The sequence below is a fragment of the Pleurodeles waltl genome, chromosome 5, assembly GCF_031143425.1.
Source record: "Pleurodeles waltl isolate 20211129_DDA chromosome 5, aPleWal1.hap1.20221129, whole genome shotgun sequence".
In the NCBI taxonomy this organism is placed as follows: Eukaryota; Metazoa; Chordata; class Amphibia; order Caudata; family Salamandridae; genus Pleurodeles; species Pleurodeles waltl.
Window position 1 is genome coordinate 1718425753 of NC_090444.1, and position 22029 is coordinate 1718447781.

Here is a 22029-nt window from a genome sequence, read left to right on the forward strand (position 1 = left end):
AATTCCCGTGGAAATTACTTCCTTGGTATAACCGCGAGCTTGGAAGCGGTGTGTTAGTTTATTTATTTCTTGTTGGAAGATGTCAGGGTCAGTACAGTTGCGTCGAACTCTGATCATTTCCCCATAGGGAATAGCTCTGATTTGTGTCAGTGGGTGAGCGCTCTGCGCATGTAGGATAGAGTTACACGCAGTTGGTTTCCTGTATAGTCTAGAGGTGATCTTATGGTTGGTGATGTAAAGGAGAAGGTCTAGGAATTCGATTTGGATGCGGTCCACCTTATGTGTGAAATTTAAGTTGAAATCATTGGTGTTGAGATGTTGGATTAGTGTGTCAAGGTCAGAGGCGTTGCCCGTCCAGATAGCTAGAATGTCGTCAATGTATCTGCCCCAGTAGAGAATGTGCTGGGTAATGTGTTTCGGGCATTTGGACCACAAATGTATTGATTCAAACTGTCCCATGTATAGATTGGCATAAGATGGAGACAATTTTGCACCCATAGCTACACCCTGGCATTGACGGTACCAGTTGCCATTGTGTAAAAAGACATTGTTCTCAAGTACCAAGCGCGTAAGATCGAGGAGCATACAGGTGTGTTCAAATAGGGTGGCATCTCGTAAGCTGAGAGTCTTGGAAAGCATCTCAAGCCCCTTTTCAAGTGGGATTGATGTGTAGAGCGAGCTGACATCTAGGCAGACAAATGTGCATTCTTCTGTCCATTCAATGTCCTCCAGTTTGCAGAGCAGATCCCTAGTGTCCTGGATGTAGGATGGAAGGTTACGAACCAAGGGTTGGAGAAACGAGTCAATGTATTCAGAGATGTGTTCAGTGGGAGACCCAAGTCCCGAAATGATGGGCCTACCAGGAGGAAACCCATCTGTTTTGTGTACCTTGGGTAGGATGTAAATACAGGGTGCTCGGGGTGCTGTAACTCGCAAGTACCTATATTCAAGGTCAGATAGGAGACACAGATTCTTCCAATGGGTAAGTTTGCTTTCTATTCGAATGGAGATGTCAGGGAGAGGGTTGGACTGGACAGCAATATAAGCATGTGTGTCACTCAGTTGTCTATCGATTTCAAAGATGTAGTCTGATCTATCCATGACTACTACATTGCCCCCTTTGTCTGCTTCTTTGATTACTAGATCTGTGCGTCTGGAAAGTTCCTGCAAAGCCATACATTCACTATGTGTCAAGTTGTTCTTATATCTATGTGGGCGTGACCCAAGTCTGTCCTCAAGTTGGAAAAGTTCCGTGCTTACTGCTTTGTAGAAAACGTCAATACAGTTATCTGGAGATAGAATTGGGACAAAGGAAGATTTGGGTTTAAGTCCACTGTGCAGATCTAAATTGGAAGGGATGTCAAGATGGACTAGTAGTTCCTCGAGGCGTACGGGTGAGAGAGAGGGGTTGTCCAGTGAGAGTATTGTCTGTATGTCTTGCAGATCTTTAATGGATTTATTACTGGTTGGTGTGGGTGTAGGTGAGTCTTTGGTGGTGCCAATTTTGTTGTGAAAAAATTTCTTTAGTTTAAGGTTACGTACAAATTTAAAAAGGTCGATGTGAATGTTGGTGTAATTGGGCATTGAAGTAGGACAGAAGCCCAGACCTTTTTGTAGGACCTTTATTTCGTTAGTAGACAAACAGGAACTTGATAGGTTGATGACTTGCACTGAGTCATCCATTGCTTTTAATGTAGCATGGTCTGGTTTGCTAGTTAGGACTTCTGATTCCTCGCGGTGGATCGTGTTGTGACGCCCCCCCTTGTGTTGTTTGTTGTGTTTGAGACCTCCCCTCCGGGTGGGTTTCGGTTTGTGCCTGGTCTGTTGAAACCCTGCCGTATCCCTCTTCTGTATCGTCCTAATTCCTCTAAAAAAGAATTCGTTTGGAGAGAGGCATTGGTGGGGGCTGTGTTGTCAATGGGTCTGTTCAGGGGAGTGTCTGTGCCGTCGCTGGAAAGGTTGGAAATATCAGACAGGCTATCTGAAATGGCACTTGCCGGAGTGGCATTCGAGTTGGGCTTGTTGGTGTCTCTATTTATCTGATCGAATTTGCGTGCAAAAGTGTATATTCTGCCGCTACTATAGTCATTCTCGTCCCTGATGAGCTTTCTCATCTTCTTGTCTTTTACATATAGTTGGTACCCATTTAGTATGTCTCTCATTATGGTGTAGTTTTTATCAGTGGCTTCCGTAAGTTTTAGACTTTTGATTTCTTCTTCTAGAGAAGCTATGTCCAAAAGTAGTTTATTACGTTTCCTATCAGCATGTTTGATAAGAATGTTGATCATGCCGAATGACGCAGAGGAGATAAGGTGTTCCCGCTCCCCAAGTAAATCTGGGTCAAGTTCTTCAAATGAGGGAAATATTATGACCCGTAGCCCCCTAGGGATCTGTTTGAGTTCCAGATATCTTTTGAGAGTCGTGATGTCCCACCAACGAGCTAGCTCCTGTTTTTTTAATCGTTCTAGTTTAATAAACTTGTGCTTAAGCCCTTCTTTGGGTGGTATGGAGTTCAAAGTATGTGCAGTCAGGGATTTTTTGGAAAATAGTTCAGCAGCTAGGACATCCCTGTTGTCGTCAAAAGAGGCCATGCCTGGGAACCTGGTAGGGAGTAAACAAATAGTGTACAGAAAAAATATAAAGTAAGGCAAGTGTCACAATAACCGGAGTGCAGCCGACCACACTTTGGACAAAGCCAAGTAAACACACAATCAAAAGGGGTAGTGGCGGTCAAGGTGCCGCACCTCCGTAACGTTACAGTTTGTATTGGATATCAAAGTCAGAGATACGAGAAATTGGTGCCATGTTGGTCGAGTGCCCAACTACCCAATGGGCATTGAAAATTGTGTACCCAGATACACAAAGAAAATTGCTACAGATTGACCAGGCACTCAGAGGAGTACAGTCCAGTAAGATCAATGGGAGAATGTGTCCCTGGTAATGTAGATCCAGAAGCGGAGAAGAAAGCACTGATTCCAAGTTGGTGTTGATCAAAGTCTTTAATCCTTAAGACAGCGTTTGTCATAGGGGAGTTTTCATTTTTGCTGAAGAACAGCCAACACGTGTTTCGTCACACAAGTGACTTTATCAAGGCTGCAAAACAATAATCAATACTAAGTGTCGTATAGTACTGTAGGAAGTTGGCTCTGTATGTGCTATTTCAAAGTAAGGAATAGCATGCACAGAGTCCAAGGGTTCCCCTTAGAGGTAAAATAGTGGTAAAAATAGATAATACTAATGCTCTATTTTGTGGTAGTGTGGTCGAGCAGTAGGCTTATCCAAGGAGTAGTGTTAAGCATTTGTTGTACATACACATAGACAATAAATGAGGTACACACACTCAGAGACAAATCCAGCCAATAGGTTTTTGTATAGAAAAATATCTTTTCTTAGTTTATTTTAAGAACCACAGGTTCAAATTTAACATGTAATATCTTGTTTGAAAGGTATTGCAGGTAAGTACATTAGGAACTTTAAATCATAAAAATTGCATGTATACTTTTCAAGTTATTGACAAATAGCTGTTTTAAAAGTGGACACTTAGTGCAATTTTCACAGTTCCTAGGGGAGGTAAGTATTTGTTAGTTTTACCAGGTAAGTAAGACACTTACAGGGTTCAGTTCTTGGTCCAAGGTAGCCCACCGTTGGGGGTTCAGAGCAACCCCAAAGTCACCACACCAGCAGCTCAGGGCCGGTCAGGTGCAGAGTTCAAAGTGGTGCCCAAAACACATAGGCTAGAATGGAGAGAAGGGGGTGCCCCGGTTCCGGTCTGCTTGCAGGTAAGTACCCGCGTCTTCGGAGGGCAGACCAGGGGGGTTTTGTAGGGCACCGGGGGGGACACAAGCCCACACAGAAATTTCACCCTCAGCAGCGCGGGGGCGGCCGGGTGCAGTGTAGAAACAGGCGTCGGGTTCGCAATGTTAGTCTATGAGAGATCTCGGGATCTCTTCAGCGCTGCAGGCAGGCAAGGGGGGGGTTCCTCGGGGAAACCTCCACTTGGGCAAGGGAGAGGGACTCCTGGGGGTCACTTCTCCAGTGAAAGTCCGGTCCTTCAGGTCCTGGGGGCTGCGGGTGCAGGGTCTCTCCCAGGCGTCGGGACTTTGGATTCAAAGAGTCGCGGTCAGGGGAAGCCTCGGGATTCCCTCTGCAGGCGGCGCTGTGGGGGCTCAGGGGGGACAGGTTTTGGTACTCACAGTATCAGAGTAGTCCTGGGGTCCCTCCTGAGGTGTTGGATCTCCACCAGCCGAGTCGGGGTCGCCGGGTGCAGTGTTGCAAGTCTCACGCTTCTTGCGGGGAGCTTGCAGGGTTCTTTCAAGGCTGCTGGAAACAAAGTTGCAGCCTTTCTTGGAGCAGGTCCGCTGTCCTCGGGAGTTTCTTGTCTTTTCGAAGCAGGGGCAGTCCTCAGAGGATGTCGAGGTCGCTGGTCCCTTTGGAAGGCGTCGCTGGAGCAGGATCTTTGGAAGGCAGGAGACAGGCCGGTGAGTTTCTGGAGCCAAGGCAGTTGTCATCTTCTGGTCTTCCTCTGCAGGGGTTTTCAGCTAGGCAGTCCTTCTTCTTGTAGTTGCAGGAATCTAATTTTCTAGGGTTCAGGGTAGCCCTTAAATACTAAATTTAAGGGCGTGTTTAGGTCTGGGGGGTTAGTAGCCAATGGCTACTAGCCCTGAGGGTGGGTACACCCTCTTTGTGCCTCCTCCCAAGGGGAGGGGGTCACAATCCTAACCCTATTGGGGGAATCCTCCATCTGCAAGATGGAGGATTTCTAAAAGTCAGAGTCACCTCAGCTCAGGACACCTTAGGGGCTGTCCTGACTGGCCAGTGACTCCTCCTTGTTGCTTTCTTTGTTCCCTCCAGCCTTGCCGCCAAAAGTGGGGGCCGTGGCCGGAGGGGGCGGGCAACTCCACTAAGCTGGAGTGCCCTGCTGGGCTGTGACAAAGGGGTGAGCCTTTGAGGCTCACCGCCAGGTGTTACAGCTCCTGCCTGGGGGAGGTGTTAGCATCTCCACCCAGTGCAGGCTTTGTTACTGGCCTCAGAGTGACAAAGGCACTCTCCCCATGGGGCCAGCAACATGTCTCTAGTGTGGCAGGCTGCTGGAACTAGTCAGCCTACACAGACAGTCGGTTAAGTTTCAGGGGGCACCTCTAAGGTGCCCTCTGGGGTGTATTTTGCAATAAAATGTACACTGGCATCAGTGTGCATTTATTGTGCTGAGAAGTTTGATACCAAACTTCCCAGTTTTCAGTGTAGCCATTATGGTGCTGTGGAGTTCGTGTTTGACAGACTCCCAGACCATATACTCTTATGGCTACCCTGCACTTACAATGTCTAAGGTTTTGTTTAGACACTGTAGGGGTACCATGCTCATGCACTGGTACCCTCACCTATGGTATAGTGCACCCTGCCTTAGGGCTGTAAGGCCTGCTAGAGGGGTGTCTTACCTATACTGCATAGGCAGTGAGAGGCTGGCATGGCACCCTGAGGGGAGTGCCATGTCGACTTACTCGTTTTGTCCTCACTAGCACACACAAGCTGGCAAGCAGTGTGTCTGTGCTGAGTGAGAGGTCTCCAGAGTGGCATAAGACATGCTGCAGCCCTTAGAGACCTTCCTTGGCATCAGGGCCCTTGGTACTAGAAGTACCAGTTACAAGGGACTTATCTGGATGCCAGGGTCTGCCAATTGTGGATACAAAAGTACAGGTTAGGGAAAGAACACTGGTGCTGGGGCCTGGTTAGCAGGCCTCAGCACACTTTCAATTGTAAACATAGCATCAGCAAAGGCAAAAAGTCAGGGGGCAACCATGCCAAGGAGGCATTTCCTTACAAGTACTCTACGTATATACAAATGAAAGAAATGGATTATGCCCGTGATCCGCTTATCTTAAAATGTGTGAACATGCACACGTTAGTGAAAAGAAAGTGATTGGCATGGCAGACTGTGTGCTCATATATGTCTACTATCGGTTACGAGGTGAGAGAGGAAAGAGAAGAAAGTGAATTGGACATCCAAAATCATCCAGTGAAAGTTAAGAAGCATAGGAAGTTCCAAAGGATTCCTGATGACCTCAACAAAGGACCGCAGAGAAAGAGAAGGGGACACCAACTGACTTGGCCCCAGCCTCACGGGCCTGTCTCCTGCTTCTAAAGGCTGCAAGAAAAGAAGCAACGCATTCTGCAGGACCAGCCACCCCCTGAAAAGCCTCTAGGGGACTGCCTGCATCATCGAGGACCAAGAAACTTCCGTGGAGAGCGGACCTGTCCAAAGAAAGGACCAAGAAACCAACTTTAAAGGGACTCTCACCTCACTCCAGAAGTGTGAGTCCAACCACTCTGCACCTGACGCCCCCGGCCCGTGTCCAGAGAAACCAACTATCCAGAGAGGAACCCCAGGCGACTCAGATGCCGTGTCCACCCTGGGCTGACCTCTCTGCACTCCCACAACGCCGCCTGCAGAAGGAATCCCCAGGATCCCCTTGACCACGACTGCCCGGGACAAAGATATCCGACGCCTGGAGAGGCACTGCACTCGCAGCCCCCAAGCCCAAGAGAAACCGACCATAGGTCCAAGAGGCACTTTGACACCGTTGCGCTCTGGAGTTCGAGTGTGGTGAGAAGGGCCAAGTCATTGGACTTATTGTGTTTCCTTTTTGACTTACCCGAAGACTTCAACTGAGATGATCGCCTGCCTCTGGAACAGCATTGGGAAAGGAGAGAATCCTTCCTTTCGAACTTGACTGGTCCCAGAGTGGAGTCTTTCAGTGTTTGGTAACATACAGCTTCACATCATGGTCCGTATGGCCTTCCAGGATGATCTTGGTTCACTTTTTGCAGGCTCTGGATGCATGTTCCGACACCAAGCACCAAAGGCATACTTGGAGAGGATCTGTCAGACGTATTTGTGACAGTCCCTAGAAGCATTAAACCCTGTAGCTTTGGAAAATGACATTGTCCTTTGCACACTGGATTTAAATAAATGTTTCTTTCATAGAAAAAAAATCTCATCTAAAATCATGAGTAACTATGGATCTGCGTCTGGTGGCATAGAAAGAAAGTAACTGACGTGGGTGCGCATGCACTGCTCTTGTATACAGCTCCACACGTCACTTGCAGAGTCGAATAACATTGCCGCAGAGCCACACAATGCCGCCTACTGGCACCCAAGGGGACTACTGAAAAGATTTTGACTACACTGTGACACCTGGGGGAATATTCACAAGGTGAGAAATCTGCAGTTAGGAACATCAGCAGAAAGATGAGTTTAAGGGCTGTGGTCTAGTCAGTGTGATAATGGACAGTTAATCTATCGACATAAATGGGAATGGTCAGTGGGAAATGCAAGCATTTAAGCTGTAGGAATTCACAGGGATCAAAGGAGTGTGGGCAGGGACCAGTCTAGTGATTATGCATGAAGAAGCGAGCAGGCATTAAAGCTAGCAAGTAAGCATTCAAAAGAAAGATAAAAATCAAAGACACCAGCAGTCCAAAGGATACTCAATGGACGGCAGTTAAGCCATTACAGTAAGTGCAAGGGGCTGGTGGAATTGGAAGTGGATGTTTGTAGTCTATCTCCAAGCAATTCAGGAGACTGGGAAGAAGCTAATGAACACTCCATGAATCAATCAATTAGTGGGGGAGGGGGGAGGCAAAAGAGGCAACCAGTGAAGCCATAAATGTATTTAGGAAGCTCTCTTCCGCTTAGGAACTTAATATAATTCTCTTCTAATGAATGCTCCTCACAAAATCCCTAAGCTTAAATACTCACTTCAGCTTCTTTAGTTGACAACAACCACTTCCGTCCATACAGTGATTTATATTCCTTTGAACGTTATACATTTTTTCACAATAATAGGGTGGGTGGTTTCAGACTTCTATGTAAATCAATCCATTATCACTTACCACTTTCTACCTGAACATACACATACTCTTGTCGCTTCCAAATTAAAGTTCACTGTGAGAAAAAGAGCTAGAAATGTCGCACAATGACATGGGTTGCTAGAATTTAAGATCCAAAAGAGACAACTCTTTATTCTGAAAGGGGATTTTATCCACTAATGGAAAACAAATTGATAAAGGATTTGTTTATCTGGACATGATAATGCTGGGTAATTTCACTAATATTAAACACCGGAACTTGGCATGCATGATGGGGGCGATGAAGGACTTCTGACCTGGTAGCTGAACAGAAGTACCCATATTTGACTTTTGGGGACAGAAACCAAGGAATCAGAGAAGGGTTATAGTGGCTGGGAGAGAGGTGGAAGCTGCTGAGGCCTGTAGTTTTTCAGTTGTAGATTACTGTATGATCAAGAGCTATCTAATGTCTGATGGAATTGAGACAATTTGAACATTTGGACTAATGAGGTAAAGGAAGGGTGTAGGAAGTTGGCTCTGTATAAACTATCTCAAAGTGAGAGATAGTGTGCACAGAGTCCAAGGGTTCCCCATAGAGGTTGATAGTGGCAAAATTAGATAATACTAATGCTCTATTTTGTGGTAGTGTGGTCCAGCAGTAGGCTTATCAGAGGGTAGTGTTAAGCATTTGTTGTACATACACAGGCAATAAATGAGAACACACACTCAGACTTAACTCTAGGCTAGTAGATTTTTATATAGAAAAATATTATTTTCTTAATTTATTTTAGAATCACAAGATTCAGAATTCAAGTAAATACATATATTGTGAGGTACTTGGCATAGGTAAGTATGGAACTCTGAAATAAAACAGTAAGGTACACAGTTTTGGCAACAATAGCAATAAACTATTTTAAAAGTGACACTGGAAAAATCAACAGTTCCTGGGGGAGGAAAGTACAAGTTAGTCTAGCAGGTAAGTAAAGCACTTACAAGTTTAGTCTCCTGGGCAAGTCAACCCCAAACATCCAGCCCCAAGCACCCAGCAACACAGGGCTGGTCAGGTGCAGAGGTCAAAGTGGGGCCCAAATAACATAGGTGCCTATGGAGACCAGGGGTGCTCCGGTTCCAGTCTGCTAGCAGGCAAGTACCTGTGTCCTCGGGGAGCAGAAAAGGTTTTTTTTTGTAGAGCACTGGGGGGGGGGGGGGGAAGGTGTCACAAACAGGCTTTCAAAATACACCCTCAGTGACACAGGGGCGGCCGGGTGTAGTGTACCATGTAGGTGTTGGGTTTTGCATTGAAAGCAATGGAGGGACCCAGGAGTCACTCTGGCGAAGCAGAGGGGGGCTTCTCGGGTCAGCCACCGACTGGGCAATGATGAGGGCCGCCTGCTGGTCACTCCTGCACCTGTAGTTGGTTTCTCTTGGGCCTGGGGGCTGCGGGTGCAATGCTTCTTCCAGGTGTCGGGAGCCTCTGGATTCTCTCTGCAGGCTTCGCCGTGGGGGTGCAGGGAGGTCATCTCTGGCTGACCACATCATGGGACTCGCCTGGGGGTCCTCGCTGGAGTGTTGGTTTTTCTGGACACAAGACGGGGCCATCGGGTGCAGAGTGGTGGGGACTCTCGCTACCGGAGTAAGGCTGGAGTCCCTTTAAAGATGGTTTCTTCTTTGTAGGTTAGACAGAGACGCTGTCCACAGTAGTTTCTTGGTCCTTTGGGTTGCACGGCAGTCCTCTGAGTCGGCGCTGATCCCGCTGGATGCGTCACTGTTGCAGGGTCTTTGAGTCTGGAGACAGGCCGGTAGGGCTGGGGCCAAGTCAGTTGTTGTCTCCGTCGTCTCTGCAGGGCTTTCAAGTCAGCAGTCCTTCTTCTTTAGGTCATCAGGAATCTTTTTTCCTGGGTTCAGTCACCCCTAAATACTGTTTAGGGGTGTGTTTAGGGCTGGAGGGCAGTAACCAATGGCTACTGTCCTTGAGGGTGGCTACACCTTCCTTCTGCCTCCTCCCTGTGGGGAGGGGGGCCACATCCCTAATCTTGTTGGGCTAAATCCTCCAAAGCAAGATGGAGGATTTTCTAAGGCAGGGGTCACCTCAGGACACCTTAGTGGCTGTCCTGGCTGGAGGGTGACTCCTTCTTGTTTTTCTCATTATCTCCTCCAGACTTGCCGCCAAAAGTGGGGGCTGTGTCCGGGGGCGGGCATCTCCACTAGCTGGTGTGCCCTGGGGCACTGAAACACCAGGCTTGAGCCTTTGAGGCTCACCGCCAAGTGTTACAGTTCCTGCAGGGGGAGGTGTGAAGCACCTCCACCCAGTACAGGCTATGTTTCTGGTCACAGAGTGCAGAAAGGCACTCGCCCCATGTGGCCAGAAACCTGTCTGTATGTGGCAGGTTGGCAGAAGCTGGTCAGCCTAGCACTAGTAGTTGGGCTGGTATACAGGGGGTATCTCTAAGAAACCCTCTGTGTGCATTTCTCAATAAATCCCACACTGGCATCAGTGTGGATTTATTGTGCTGAGAAGTTTGATACCAAACTTCCCAGTATTCAGTGTAGCCATTATGAAACTGTGGAATTTGTGTTTGGCTTAGACACTGTAGGGGCATAGTGCTCATGCAGCTATGCCCTCACCTGTGGTATAGTGCACCCTGCCTTTGGGCTCTAAGGCCTACTAGAGGGGTGACTTACCTATGTCACAGGCAGTGGGTTGTAGGCATGGCACCCTGAGGGGAGTGCCATGTCGACTTAGTCATTTTCTCCCCACTAGCACACAGAAGCTGTGAGGCAGTGTGCATGTGCTGAGTGTGGGGTCCCCAGGGTGGCTTAATACATGCTGCAGCCTTTAGAGACCTTCCCTGGCCACAGGAACCTTGGTATCAGGGGTACCATTTACAAGGGACTTATCTGTGTGCCAGGGCTGTGCCAGTTGTGGAGACAAAAGTACAGTTTAGTGAAAGAACAGTGGTGCTGGGGCCTGGTTAGCAGGGTCCCAGCACACTTTCAATCATAACTAGCATCAACAAAAGGCAAAAGATTAGGGGTTAAGCATGCCAGTAGTGGCATTTTCCTAGCAAGGGTAAAATAAACATGTTTTGACTGTTGCCATCATAAATGTGGTATAATAACTTAGATTAGGAAAGGATTTTGCCAAAGAAGACTTTCAAAGGGAAAGTGCAGGACATTGGGGCTGGGAGGGGTGAATAAAAGGTGAGTGACAAGCAGCAAGATGCTGTGAATGAGCTGTTAGCAAAAGAACCATTGGTACCATACGTTTAATGGATTGGTCAACGTTGTTGAACATTGCAGAGGTAATATAAAATGGGAAAGGAGGAAAGTGGCAGATGTGGGAATGGTGGTGGATACGTGGGCCATGTCCATGTAATTCTGAAAGCATAAATGAGATCACTTTGAAAGTATATGCTTTCTTGGTTGGCTTTGCTGAGGGTGTTTATGTTCCGAATGAACTGTCTGGTTGGCTTTCCGTTTCTATGTTTTCAGTTTGCTTTTGAAAGGGGGCAAAGTGCAAGGATTTGTTCTTGATATTGTAGGGGCCAGGGTTTTGTCAGCAAAAGATTCCACACTATATTACAATGCTTAAATAACTTAGCACGAGCAAATTCCAAATGAGTTCTTGATCCAGGAATATTTTTGATGAAGTTACAGCCCTTAGCTAAAGGAACACTTGAAGGTGTTGGGTAATGGTTTGAGATTTCGTTCCGTTACTAGTTTAAGAGTGATGTTAAATGTATTTAAGGTATGCTCATTAGGCAGGTGCTTGTTAGGCATTGGAGCCAAAGCTTAATGTAGGATGAGACTTGGGACAAAGTAGGTAGGGGATGAAGCGAAGACACAGTTTGTGGACCTTGCATTCATCTTGGCAGGTATAAGAAAGCTGGGCTTCTTCGGGCCCTTGAAAGTGACTAGGATTCAGATGTCATTGTTATCTTTTAGTCTGGGCTGCATGTTTTTCTTGAAAGTCCAGCAAGATGGAAGCTCTTTCAGGATATACCATCAAGGGGTTATTGATCGTGGATGACTAGTTTATGACACAAACATGTAACAGGTGAAGTAGAGGGACTGCCTTTTCAAGTAGCCTCACTAAGGGCCTTATTTATACTTTTTGGTGCAAAACTGCACTAACGCAGTTTTGCACCAAAAAGTTTTGCACCAGCTAGGCACCATATTTATGGAATGGTGCAAGCCGGTGCAAAGGGTAGTGTAGCGTAAATAAAAATTACGTTAGTCAGGTTAGAGTCAAAATAAATGACTAACCAGATTAGCGTCATTTTTTGACGCTAAGTGGCATATTTATACTCTGTTTGCACTGAATTAGCATTATTTTTCATCTCATGAAGGCAAGGTAGGTCTCCACTTCCAGAAAATGACTTTAACACCATAAATTTGGAGCTAGACAGGTCTAGCACCAAAGTATAAATATGAAGATAGTTTTGCACCGAATTAGAGTAAAAACAAAAAATGACGTTAATTCGGTGCAAACAGAGTATAAATATGCCCCTAAATGTTTCTGTAGACCATCTGTTTATCTAGGAAGATGAAAGAATTTATAGGCCAGGAGGACGTTTATTCTTTTGATTGACACTTGATAGTCATAAGGATAATTTATAACTTCTCATCCCATCCTGGTTAGGCTATGCATTATAGTGACTTCCTCATGAGAGGTGATTTGTTGAGGATTATAGAAGCTTCCAGATTGCCCACCAGTGCTGAGTGGGTACCTGCTTGAACATTTCAAATTGTGTTGTGGCCCACATTTATTCATTCATATTTAAATGAGGCGTTCAGAGATCATGAGTTGATTAAAGATCAGGCATTTCAGGAAGTGTTAATTATTCAATGCATCTTCCTTTTAAGTGAGCTATAAATGATGTTGTACATTGTTGTTGGATTCCCTATAAATGAATGTCATTAATATGAAGTACTTTGTATCTTGGCATCACTTCATGAAAAACATGATCTTTTAGGATCTCCCGCACTGATTATTAACTCAGTACTAAATATGTTTGTGTCTTTTATGATTATTACATAATATTCTTTCTTTGCCTCCAGCCCTCCAGAGAGATTTCAATCAATGGGATGCTCTCTTAGATGGAAAGGGGGATCATCTCATTCCAGGAACCAACATCATGCTACCTTCAACAGAGCCTGAAGTTGTAAAGAAATGACACCAAGTTAAGAAGTTATCACATACTTTTGAAACTCTTTTCTCATATTTCACGGACCAGAGCGCTGGCCACTGTCTGCCATTCCACTACAGTCTAAGCATGGCATTTTCCCACGTTACAACTAAAACAGTGAATGACGTATGCCACGTTGTACATGGGCTCTTACAGTGCGACAAACAATTCATATAGAGCTTCTTCAAATTCTGCATTGGCTCTTGCGAGGAAGTTCCGCTGTTGAAGCAAACTTTACTATAGGAGAAAAAAATTAAATGTTTTCACTTAGCAAATGTTTCAAATAATATGTTTAGCAAATACAAAATCTGTTTTATTAAAAAGTAAACCGAATTCGTTTTTGAGGGAGTCAAGTCAATCCTGCACTTTTAAGTGTTTATGTTTTACAGATCTTTAATTCTAGGGAAGTTACAGGTCATTAATTGTTGATTATTTTATTCTTTCTAAGTGTATCTGATAAGAGTCATACAAAGAGACATATTGGATTGTTATGCGCAATAATGGGAAGGGTTGGCTCTTTCAAAGAAAGTCTTCTTTTGCATATATATATATATATGTATGTTCGATGGCATGTGTAGCTGCAGATACACATGCTGTGCACATCCCGCCATCTGGTGTTGGGCTCGGAGTGTTACAAGTTGTTTTTCTTTGAAGAAGTCTTTTCGAGTCACGAGACCGAGGGACTCCTCCCATTTCGACTCCATTGTGCATGGGCGTCGACTCCATCTTAGATTGTTTTTTTTCCGCCATCGGGTTCGGACGTGTTCCTTTTCGCTCCGTGTTTCGGGTCGGAAAGTTAGTTAGAATCTCGGAAAAAACTTCGGTATTGTTTGCGTTCGGTATCGGGTTAGTTACAACAGATCGACACCGAATTTTGAAGAGCTCCGGTGGCCCTTTGGGTTTTTTTCGATCCCCCGTCGGGGCCTTGTCGGCCCGGCCATGTGTGACTTCAAGGCTGATGGAACGGACCCCATTCTGCTTCTGTCCAAAATGCCATAACAAGTATCCGTATACGGATCAGCATCTGGTCTGTAACTTGTGCTTGTCCCCAGAGCACAAGGAAGATACTTGTGAGGCCTGTCGAGCGTTTCGGTCCAGAAAGACGTTAAGAGACCGAAGAGCCAGAAGACTGCAGATGGCGTCGACGCCGACAGGACAAGAGCGTTTCGAGGAGGAAGAGGAAGCTTTCTCTATCCACGAGTCGGACTCGGAAGAGCTCGAGGCCGAAGAAATGCCGAAAACCGTGAGTAAGACGTCAAAACATAAGACTCACGAGAAGTCAACAAAAGCCTAGGGGACGCCACCATGGCTTAACCCAAAAAATAGGTGCCCGAGCCAAGGCACCGAAAAAGGGCACCCTGGTGTCGAAGTCATCCAACTCCGGTCGAGATACCGCCACACAGCAATCTCGGACCCGAGACATCGGCTCAGAGAAATTTCGGCACCGTGACAGCGGCACCGAACAAATTCGCACAGAGACACCACCACAACGAAAATTACAAAGGTTTCTTCGGAGCCTAAAAAGACGTCCGAAAAAGTTTCGGGTCTCAAACATCCAGCCTCGGAGCCGAAAACAGGTTCCTATACAGAGGAACAAGGATTGTCCTCCCAAATGCAAAAACATAGATTTGGAGTTGAACTTCAAGCTGTAGAGCCAGACTATACTCAAAGGAGGCTCCACATTCATCAAGACACAGGGAAGATAACCACTCTTCCCCCAATTAAAATAAAAAGAAAACTTGCCTTTCAGGAAAAGGACAAGGAGCCACAGGCAAAGGTGGCAAAGAAAACAACTCCACCACCGTCTCCTCCACCATCAGTGCACACATCACCAGTAGCAACTCCTCCACTGATGCACTCCCCGACTCATACTGCCATGAGTGAAGATGATCCCGATGCATGGGGCCTTTACGATGCTCCAGTATCGGACAACAGCCCAGACTCGTACCCTGCCAGGCCGTCCCCTCCTGAGGACAGTACATCTTACACACAGGTGATCGCAAGGGCAGCTGCTTTCCATAACGTCACCTTGCATTCCGAACCAATTGAGGATGACTTTTTGTTTAACACGCTATCCTCCACTCATAGCCAATACCAAAGACTACCTATGCTCCCAGGAATGCTAAAACATTCAAAACAAATCTTTCAGGATCCTGTTAAAGGCCGAGCCATAACTCCAAGGGTGGAGAAAAAGTACAAGCCACCGTCAACAGATCCTGTTTATATTACAACCCAGTTAGCACCAGACTCAGTAGTTGTCGGGGCAGCTCGTAAGAGAGCAAACTCTCATACCTCGGGGGACGCACCACCTCCAGACAAAGAGAGTCGCAAATTTGATGCTGCGGGCAAAATGGTTGCAGCACAAGCAGCAAACCAATGGCGCATTGCCAATTCACAAGCACTTTTGGCAAGATATGATAGAGCTCACTGGGATGAGATGCAACATTTGATAGAACACTTAGCCAAGGAGTTCCAAAAAAGAGCACAACAAGTGGTGGAAGAAGGACAAAGTATCTCTAATAATCAGATACGGTCTTCAATGGATGCAGCAGATACAGCTGCAAGGACAGTAAATACTGCAATAACAATAAGAAGGCACGCATGGCTGCGCACGTCAGGTTTCAAGCCGGAAATTCAACAAGCCGTGCTAAATATGCCATTTAATAAACAGCAGTTGTTTGGGCCGGAAGTCGACACTGCTATTGATAAACTCAAGAAAGACACTGATACAGCAAAAGCCATGGGCGCACTTCTACTCCCCGCAGAGCAGAGGCACATTTCGCAAAACACCTTTTAGGGGAGGGTTTCGAGGACAACCTACAGAAACCACAACATCACAAACAAGGCCCACTTACCAAAGCCAATATCAGCGGGGAAGTTTTCGGGGGCAATATAGAGGGGGACAAGTCCAAAAAAATAGAGGAAAATTCCAAAGCCCCAAAAGTCCTCAAAATAAACAGTGACTTACAAGTCACACATCCCCATCACATAACACCTGTGGGGGGAAGACTAAGCCAATTTTACAAACATTGGGAGGAGATAACAACAGATACTTGGGTACTAGCAATTATCCAGCATGGTTATTGCATAGAATTTCTCGAATTCCCTCCAACAGTCCCACCGAAAACACACAGTATGTCAAAACAACATATAAATCTTCTAGGATTAGAAGTTCAAGCATTGCTCCAAAAAGAGGCAATAGAATTAGTACCAAAACAAGAACTAAACACACGAGTTTACTCACTGTACTTTCTGATACCCAAAAAAGACAAAACTCTAAGACCTATACTAGATCTCAGAATATTAAATACATACATCAAATCAGACCACTTTCACATGGTTACATTACAAGAAGTAATCCCACTGCTCAAACAACAAGAGTACATGACAACACTGGATCTAAAGGATGCATATTTCCATATACCAATACATCCTTCACACAGAAAGTACCTAAGGTTTGTATTCCAAGGGATACATTACCAATTCAAAGTGTTGCCATTCGGAATAACAACTGCGCCAAGAGTTTTTACAAAATGTCTAGCAGTAGTAGCTGCACATATCAGAAGGCAGCAAATACATGTGTTCCCGTCCGAGACGATTGGTTAATCAAAACCAACACGCAAATACAGTGTTCACAACACACAAATTATGTCATAGAAACCCTACACAAACTAGGTTTCTCAATCAATTACTCAAAGTCACACCTTCTGCTGTGTCAAACACAGCAATACCTAGGAGCAACAATCAACACAGTAAAAGGAATTGCCACTCCAAGTCCACAAAGAGTCCAAACATTCCACAATGTAATACAAGCCATGTATCCAAAACAAAAGATACAGGTCAAATTAGTAATGAAACTCCTAGGCATGATGTCCTCATGCATAGCCATTGTCCCAAACGCAAGGTTGCACATGCGGCCCTTACAACAGTGCCTAGCATCACAGTGGTCACAGGCACAGGGTCAACTTCTAGATCTGGTGTTGATAGACCGCCAAACATACATCTGGCTTCAATGGTGGAACAGTATAAATTTAAACCAAGGGCGGCCTTTTCAAGACCCAGTGCCACAATATGTAATAACGACAGATGCATCCATGACAGGGTGGGGAGCACACCTCAATCAGCACAGCATCCAAGGACAATGGGACATTCAGCAAAGACAGTTTCATATAAACCACTTAGAACTGTTAGCGGTGTTTCTAGCGCTGAAAGCATTTCAACCCATAATAACCCACAAATACACTCTTGTCAAAACTGACAACATGACAACAATGTATTACCTAAACAAACAGGGAGGAACACACTCGACACAGTTGTGTCTCCTAACACAAAAAATATGGCATTGGGCGATTCACAACCACATTCGCCTAATAGCACAATTTATTCCAGGGATTCAGAATCAGTTAGCAGACAATCTCTCTCGGGATCACCAACAGATCCACGAATGGGAAATTCACCCCCAAATACTGAACACTTACTTCAGAATGTCGGGAATGCCACAAATAGATCTATTTGCAACAAAAGAAAACTCAAAATGCCAAAACTTCGCATCCAGGTACCCACAACATCAGTCTCAGGGCAATGCACTATGGATGAACTGGTCAGGGATATTTGCGTACGCTTTTCCCCCTCTCCCACTTCTTCCATATCTAGTAAACAAGTTGAGTCAAAACAAACTCAAACTCATACTAATAGCACCAACATGGGAAAGGCAACCTTGGTACACAACACTACTAGACCTTTCAGTAGTACCTCATGTCAAACTGCCAAACAGACCAGATCTGTTAACACAACACAAACAACAGATCAGACATCCAAATCCAGCATCGCTGAATCTAGCAATTTGGCTCCTGAAATCCTAGAATTCGGGCACTTAGACCTCACACAGGAATGTATGGAGGTCATAAAACAAGCTAGAAAACCTACCACTAGACACTGCTATGCAAATAAGTAGAAAAGATTTGTTTATTACGGCCATAATAATCAAATTCAACCTTCACACGCATCTGCAATAGAGATAGTAGGATACTTACTACATTTGCAAATCTAAACTAGCTTTCTCTTCCATTAAAATACATCTTACGGCAATTTCAGCTTACCTGAAAATTACGCACTCAACTTCATTGTTTAGGATACCAGTCATAAAAGCGTTTATGGAAGGCCTAAAGAGAATTATACCACCAAGAACACCACCAGTTCCTTCATGGAACCTCAACATTGTCTTAACACGACTCATGGGTCCACCTTTTGAGCCCATGCACTCTTGTGAAATGCAATACTTAACGTGGAAAGTTGCATTTTTAATTGCCATCACATCTCTAAGAAGAGTGAGTGAAATTCAAGCATTTACCATTCAAGAACCATTTATTCAAATACACAAAAATAAAGTTGTTCTACGGACCAATCCTAAATTTTTACCAAAAGTAATCTCACCGTTCCACTTGAATCAAACGGTAGAATTACCAGTGTTCTTCCCACAGCCAGATTCTGTAGCTGAAAGAGCACTACATACATTAGACATCAAAAGAGCACTAATGTACTACATTGACAGAACAAAACTAATTCGAAAGACAAAACAACTATTTATCGCCTTTCAAAAACCTCATACAGGAAATCCAATTTCAAAACAAGGTATTGCTAAATGGATAGTTAAGTGCATTCAAACCTGCTATCTTAAAGCTAAAAGAGAACTGCCTATTACACCAAAGGCACACTCAACCAGAAAGAAAGGTGCTACCATGGCCTTTCTAGGAAATATTCCAATGAACGAAATATGTAAGGCAGCAACATGGTCTACGCCTCATACATTTACCAAGCACTACTGTGTAGATGTGTTAACTGCACAACAGTAGGTCAAGCTGTACTAAGAACATTATTTCAAACTACTTCAACTCCTACAGGCTGAACCACCGCTTTTGGGGAGATAACTGCTTACTAGTTTATGCACAGCATGTGTATCTGCAGCTACACATGCCATCGAACGGAAAATGTCACTTACCCAGTGTACATCTGTTCGTGGCATTAGTCGCTGCAGATTCACATGCGCCCACCCGCCTCCCCGGGAGCCTGTAGCCGTTTAGAAGTAGATCTTAAACATTTGTACATTTGTAAATATATTACTTTAAACTTCATTATGTACATACGCATTCACTCCATTGCATGGGCACTATTACTAGCATACACAACTCCTACCTCACCCTCTGCGGGGAAAACAATCTAAGATGGAGTCGACGCCCATGCCCAATGGAGTCAAAATGGGAGGAGTCCCTCGTTCTCGTGACTCGAAAAGACTTCTTCGAAGAAAAACAACTTGTAACACTCCGAGCCCAACACCAGATGGCGGGATGTGCACAGCATGTGAATCTGCAGCGACTAATGGCACGAACAGATGTACACTGGGTAAGTGACATTTTCCATATATATACACATACACACATATACATACCCTCAAAATGACTCACTGCAGTGCCTTCAAGTTAATGCAATCCAGAACGAATGCTTTGTTTAAAAATCACAATGGATCAAGATATTTTTCTCTATTTGCGTTTCCTTAAATATTTTGGTGAGCCTGAGCTTGTTTATGGATACGATAAACTATGAGTATTAAAATAAATGAGTTGAAGATGTGTTAATAAGAAAACAATTCAAGGGATGATTAGCTGTAAAAGTGACAATGAGGTGGTAGAAATCTGAAAAAATACTGTTTTATTTCAGTTGCAAAAGCTATAGACTCAACATTTTTTACAATACAAGATATTCATAGTAAACGGTTTGTAAATGAAGTGCACAGTAGTTGAAGGCATCATAAGTAAAACAGCATACTTGAAGTAATGCATGCATAAAACACTTTACAATAAGTTATTTAGTTCTACAGAAATGCGATATTTCCTTTATATTCCCATCTCTCCCCATCTTAAGTGGTCAGGGTTATAATTCTTAAACTGAATAATAAAGAACAATTATTTTTATTTATTTGCATTTAGTCGAAATATTCATGTTTGCATCTGTTAATAACAAAAAAGAACAATAAAAGAAATAATGACGCTGAAATTGCTGTATTAGCAAAATACCAATTTACTTTGCTGTGTGTTCAGTAAATGCATTTGAGGCCAAATTTGTTAGAAATAAGAAAAATTTTAATACATAATGTTGACGTGAATTGTGTAACAATTTAGGTAATGATACTGGAACTGATGAACAAGTTACTTACTTTCGGTAACGCATTTTCTGGTAGAGACTCTATCTAGCTGCAGACGTCTTACCTTAGAATTTCCAGGCGTCTGCTTGGAATCTGGAACTTTTGCTGAGCAATACAACTGTGTGCCGTCGGGTGGCTCCGTACGTATTCGCGTGGTGTCGTTGGAGCCGTCTATGAGGTCACAGTCGCCTATAAAAGTACTACCCAGGCCCGCATACCACAAATTTCCAAACCAGAAGTGCAGAGCCATGGAAGAAACTGCCATGTTTTGTCTGTGCCAACACTAGGGCCCTGAAAGGGGCAACCCTCAACCTTAGTAATTGAGTCCGCAGAGCAGGGAGGCATAGGTGGGTGTAAGGAATCTGCAGACTTGATAGTCTGTCAGATAATGCGTTAGCGAAGGTAAGTAACTTGTTCATCTGATAGAGACTTCTAGCTGCAGATTCCTTGCCTTAGAATAGCTACCCAAGCCATAACCTCCTGGTGGAGGGCTGCAGACAAATTCACTTTAGACTAAAAAGTCCTGCAGGACCGAACAAGCAAAATGCCCATCTCTACGGACTTGATTGTCCATGCAGTAGTGTTTGGAAAACGTGTGCAGAGACATCCACGTTGCTGTCTGACATATGTCCAGGAGTGGTACACCTTGTGCTAACGCTGTGGTAGCAGCCTTGCCCCTGGTGGAATAGGCTCTCAAGCTCTCAGGAGGCTGCTTCTTGGTCAGAGCATAGCAGATCTTTATGCAGAGAATGACCCAGCGCAAAATGGTTTGTTTCTGCACTGCCCGACCTTTCTTCGCTCCCACATACCCCACAAAGAGTTGGTCATCAACCTAGAACTCTTTTGTGTGGTCAAGGTAAAATGACTACGCTCATTTTGGGTCCAGTTGGTGGAGTCACTCCGCTTCCTTAGAGGGATGCGGGGGACCAAAAAAGGGTGATAACCTGACCCAGGTGAAATGGGGTCACCACCTTAGGGAGGAAAGAGGTATGAGTGCATAGCACTACCTTGTCCAAGAAACATTGTGAGGTACGGAGGCTTGGATGACAAAGCCTGCATCTCACTCACCCTCTGGGCAGATGTTATTGCCACTAAGAAGGCTGTCTTGATGGTGCGCAGGCAGAGGGGACAGTTGTGCAGTGGTCCGAAAGAAGCACATATAAGATAGGTGAGAACCGGATTAAAGTCCCACTGAGGCATGACAAAGGGCAAAGGAGGAAAAATATGTACAAGATCTTTGAGAAATCTATGTACAATAGGTGATTTGAACAAAGAAGGCTGAACAGGCAGCCGTAGAAAAGCAGACAGAGCAGATAGATATCTCTTTAGTGTGCCAAATGCAGAACCCTGCTGGGCCAAGGATAGAATAAAGAAAAGGATATCCAGGAGAGTGGCAGAAGAGGATCAATATATTTTTCTGTACAATAATCTACAAATCACCTCCAACGGCAGGGGTATACCGTCTTGGTTGCGGGAAGCCTGGCTGATTGAATAACTTTACAGACTTTTGAAGGAAGGTTGAAGGCTGTCAACTGCCACCGCTCAGTCTCCACCAAAGAAGGTGCAGAGTTGACAGGTTTGGGCGGAAAACTCTATCCTGCTGCTGTGACAGAAGATCTTCCCAAAGGGGCAGCCTGATCGTAGGATCGATGCTCATTTTCAGAAGCTACAGATACCAGACTCTCCGTGCCCAGTCCGGAGCCACAAGGATTACTTGGGCCCAGTCGTTCCTGATCTTCTTGAGAACTCTGGGCAGAAGTGGTATGGGCAGAAAGGCGTACAGGAGGCCTGAGTTCT

At 44.9% G+C, this 22029-nt stretch overlaps 1 protein-coding gene across 5 annotated transcripts in view; it reads left to right on the forward strand.

Moving 5' to 3' along the window:
- Positions 1–20009, forward strand: part of PLA2G7 (phospholipase A2 group VII) — a 274794-nt gene extending 254785 nt beyond the window's left edge. For all 5 annotated transcript variants that reach the window (XM_069236079.1, XM_069236082.1, XM_069236081.1 and 2 more), the window contains one exon: positions 12907–20009. In XM_069236079.1, the coding sequence (XP_069092180.1) occupies positions 12907–13022 (116 nt within the window). In that variant the 3' untranslated portion in view covers positions 13023–20009. The remainder of the gene's footprint in view (positions 1–12906) is intronic.
- The last annotated feature ends 2020 nt before the right edge of the window (positions 20010–22029 follow it).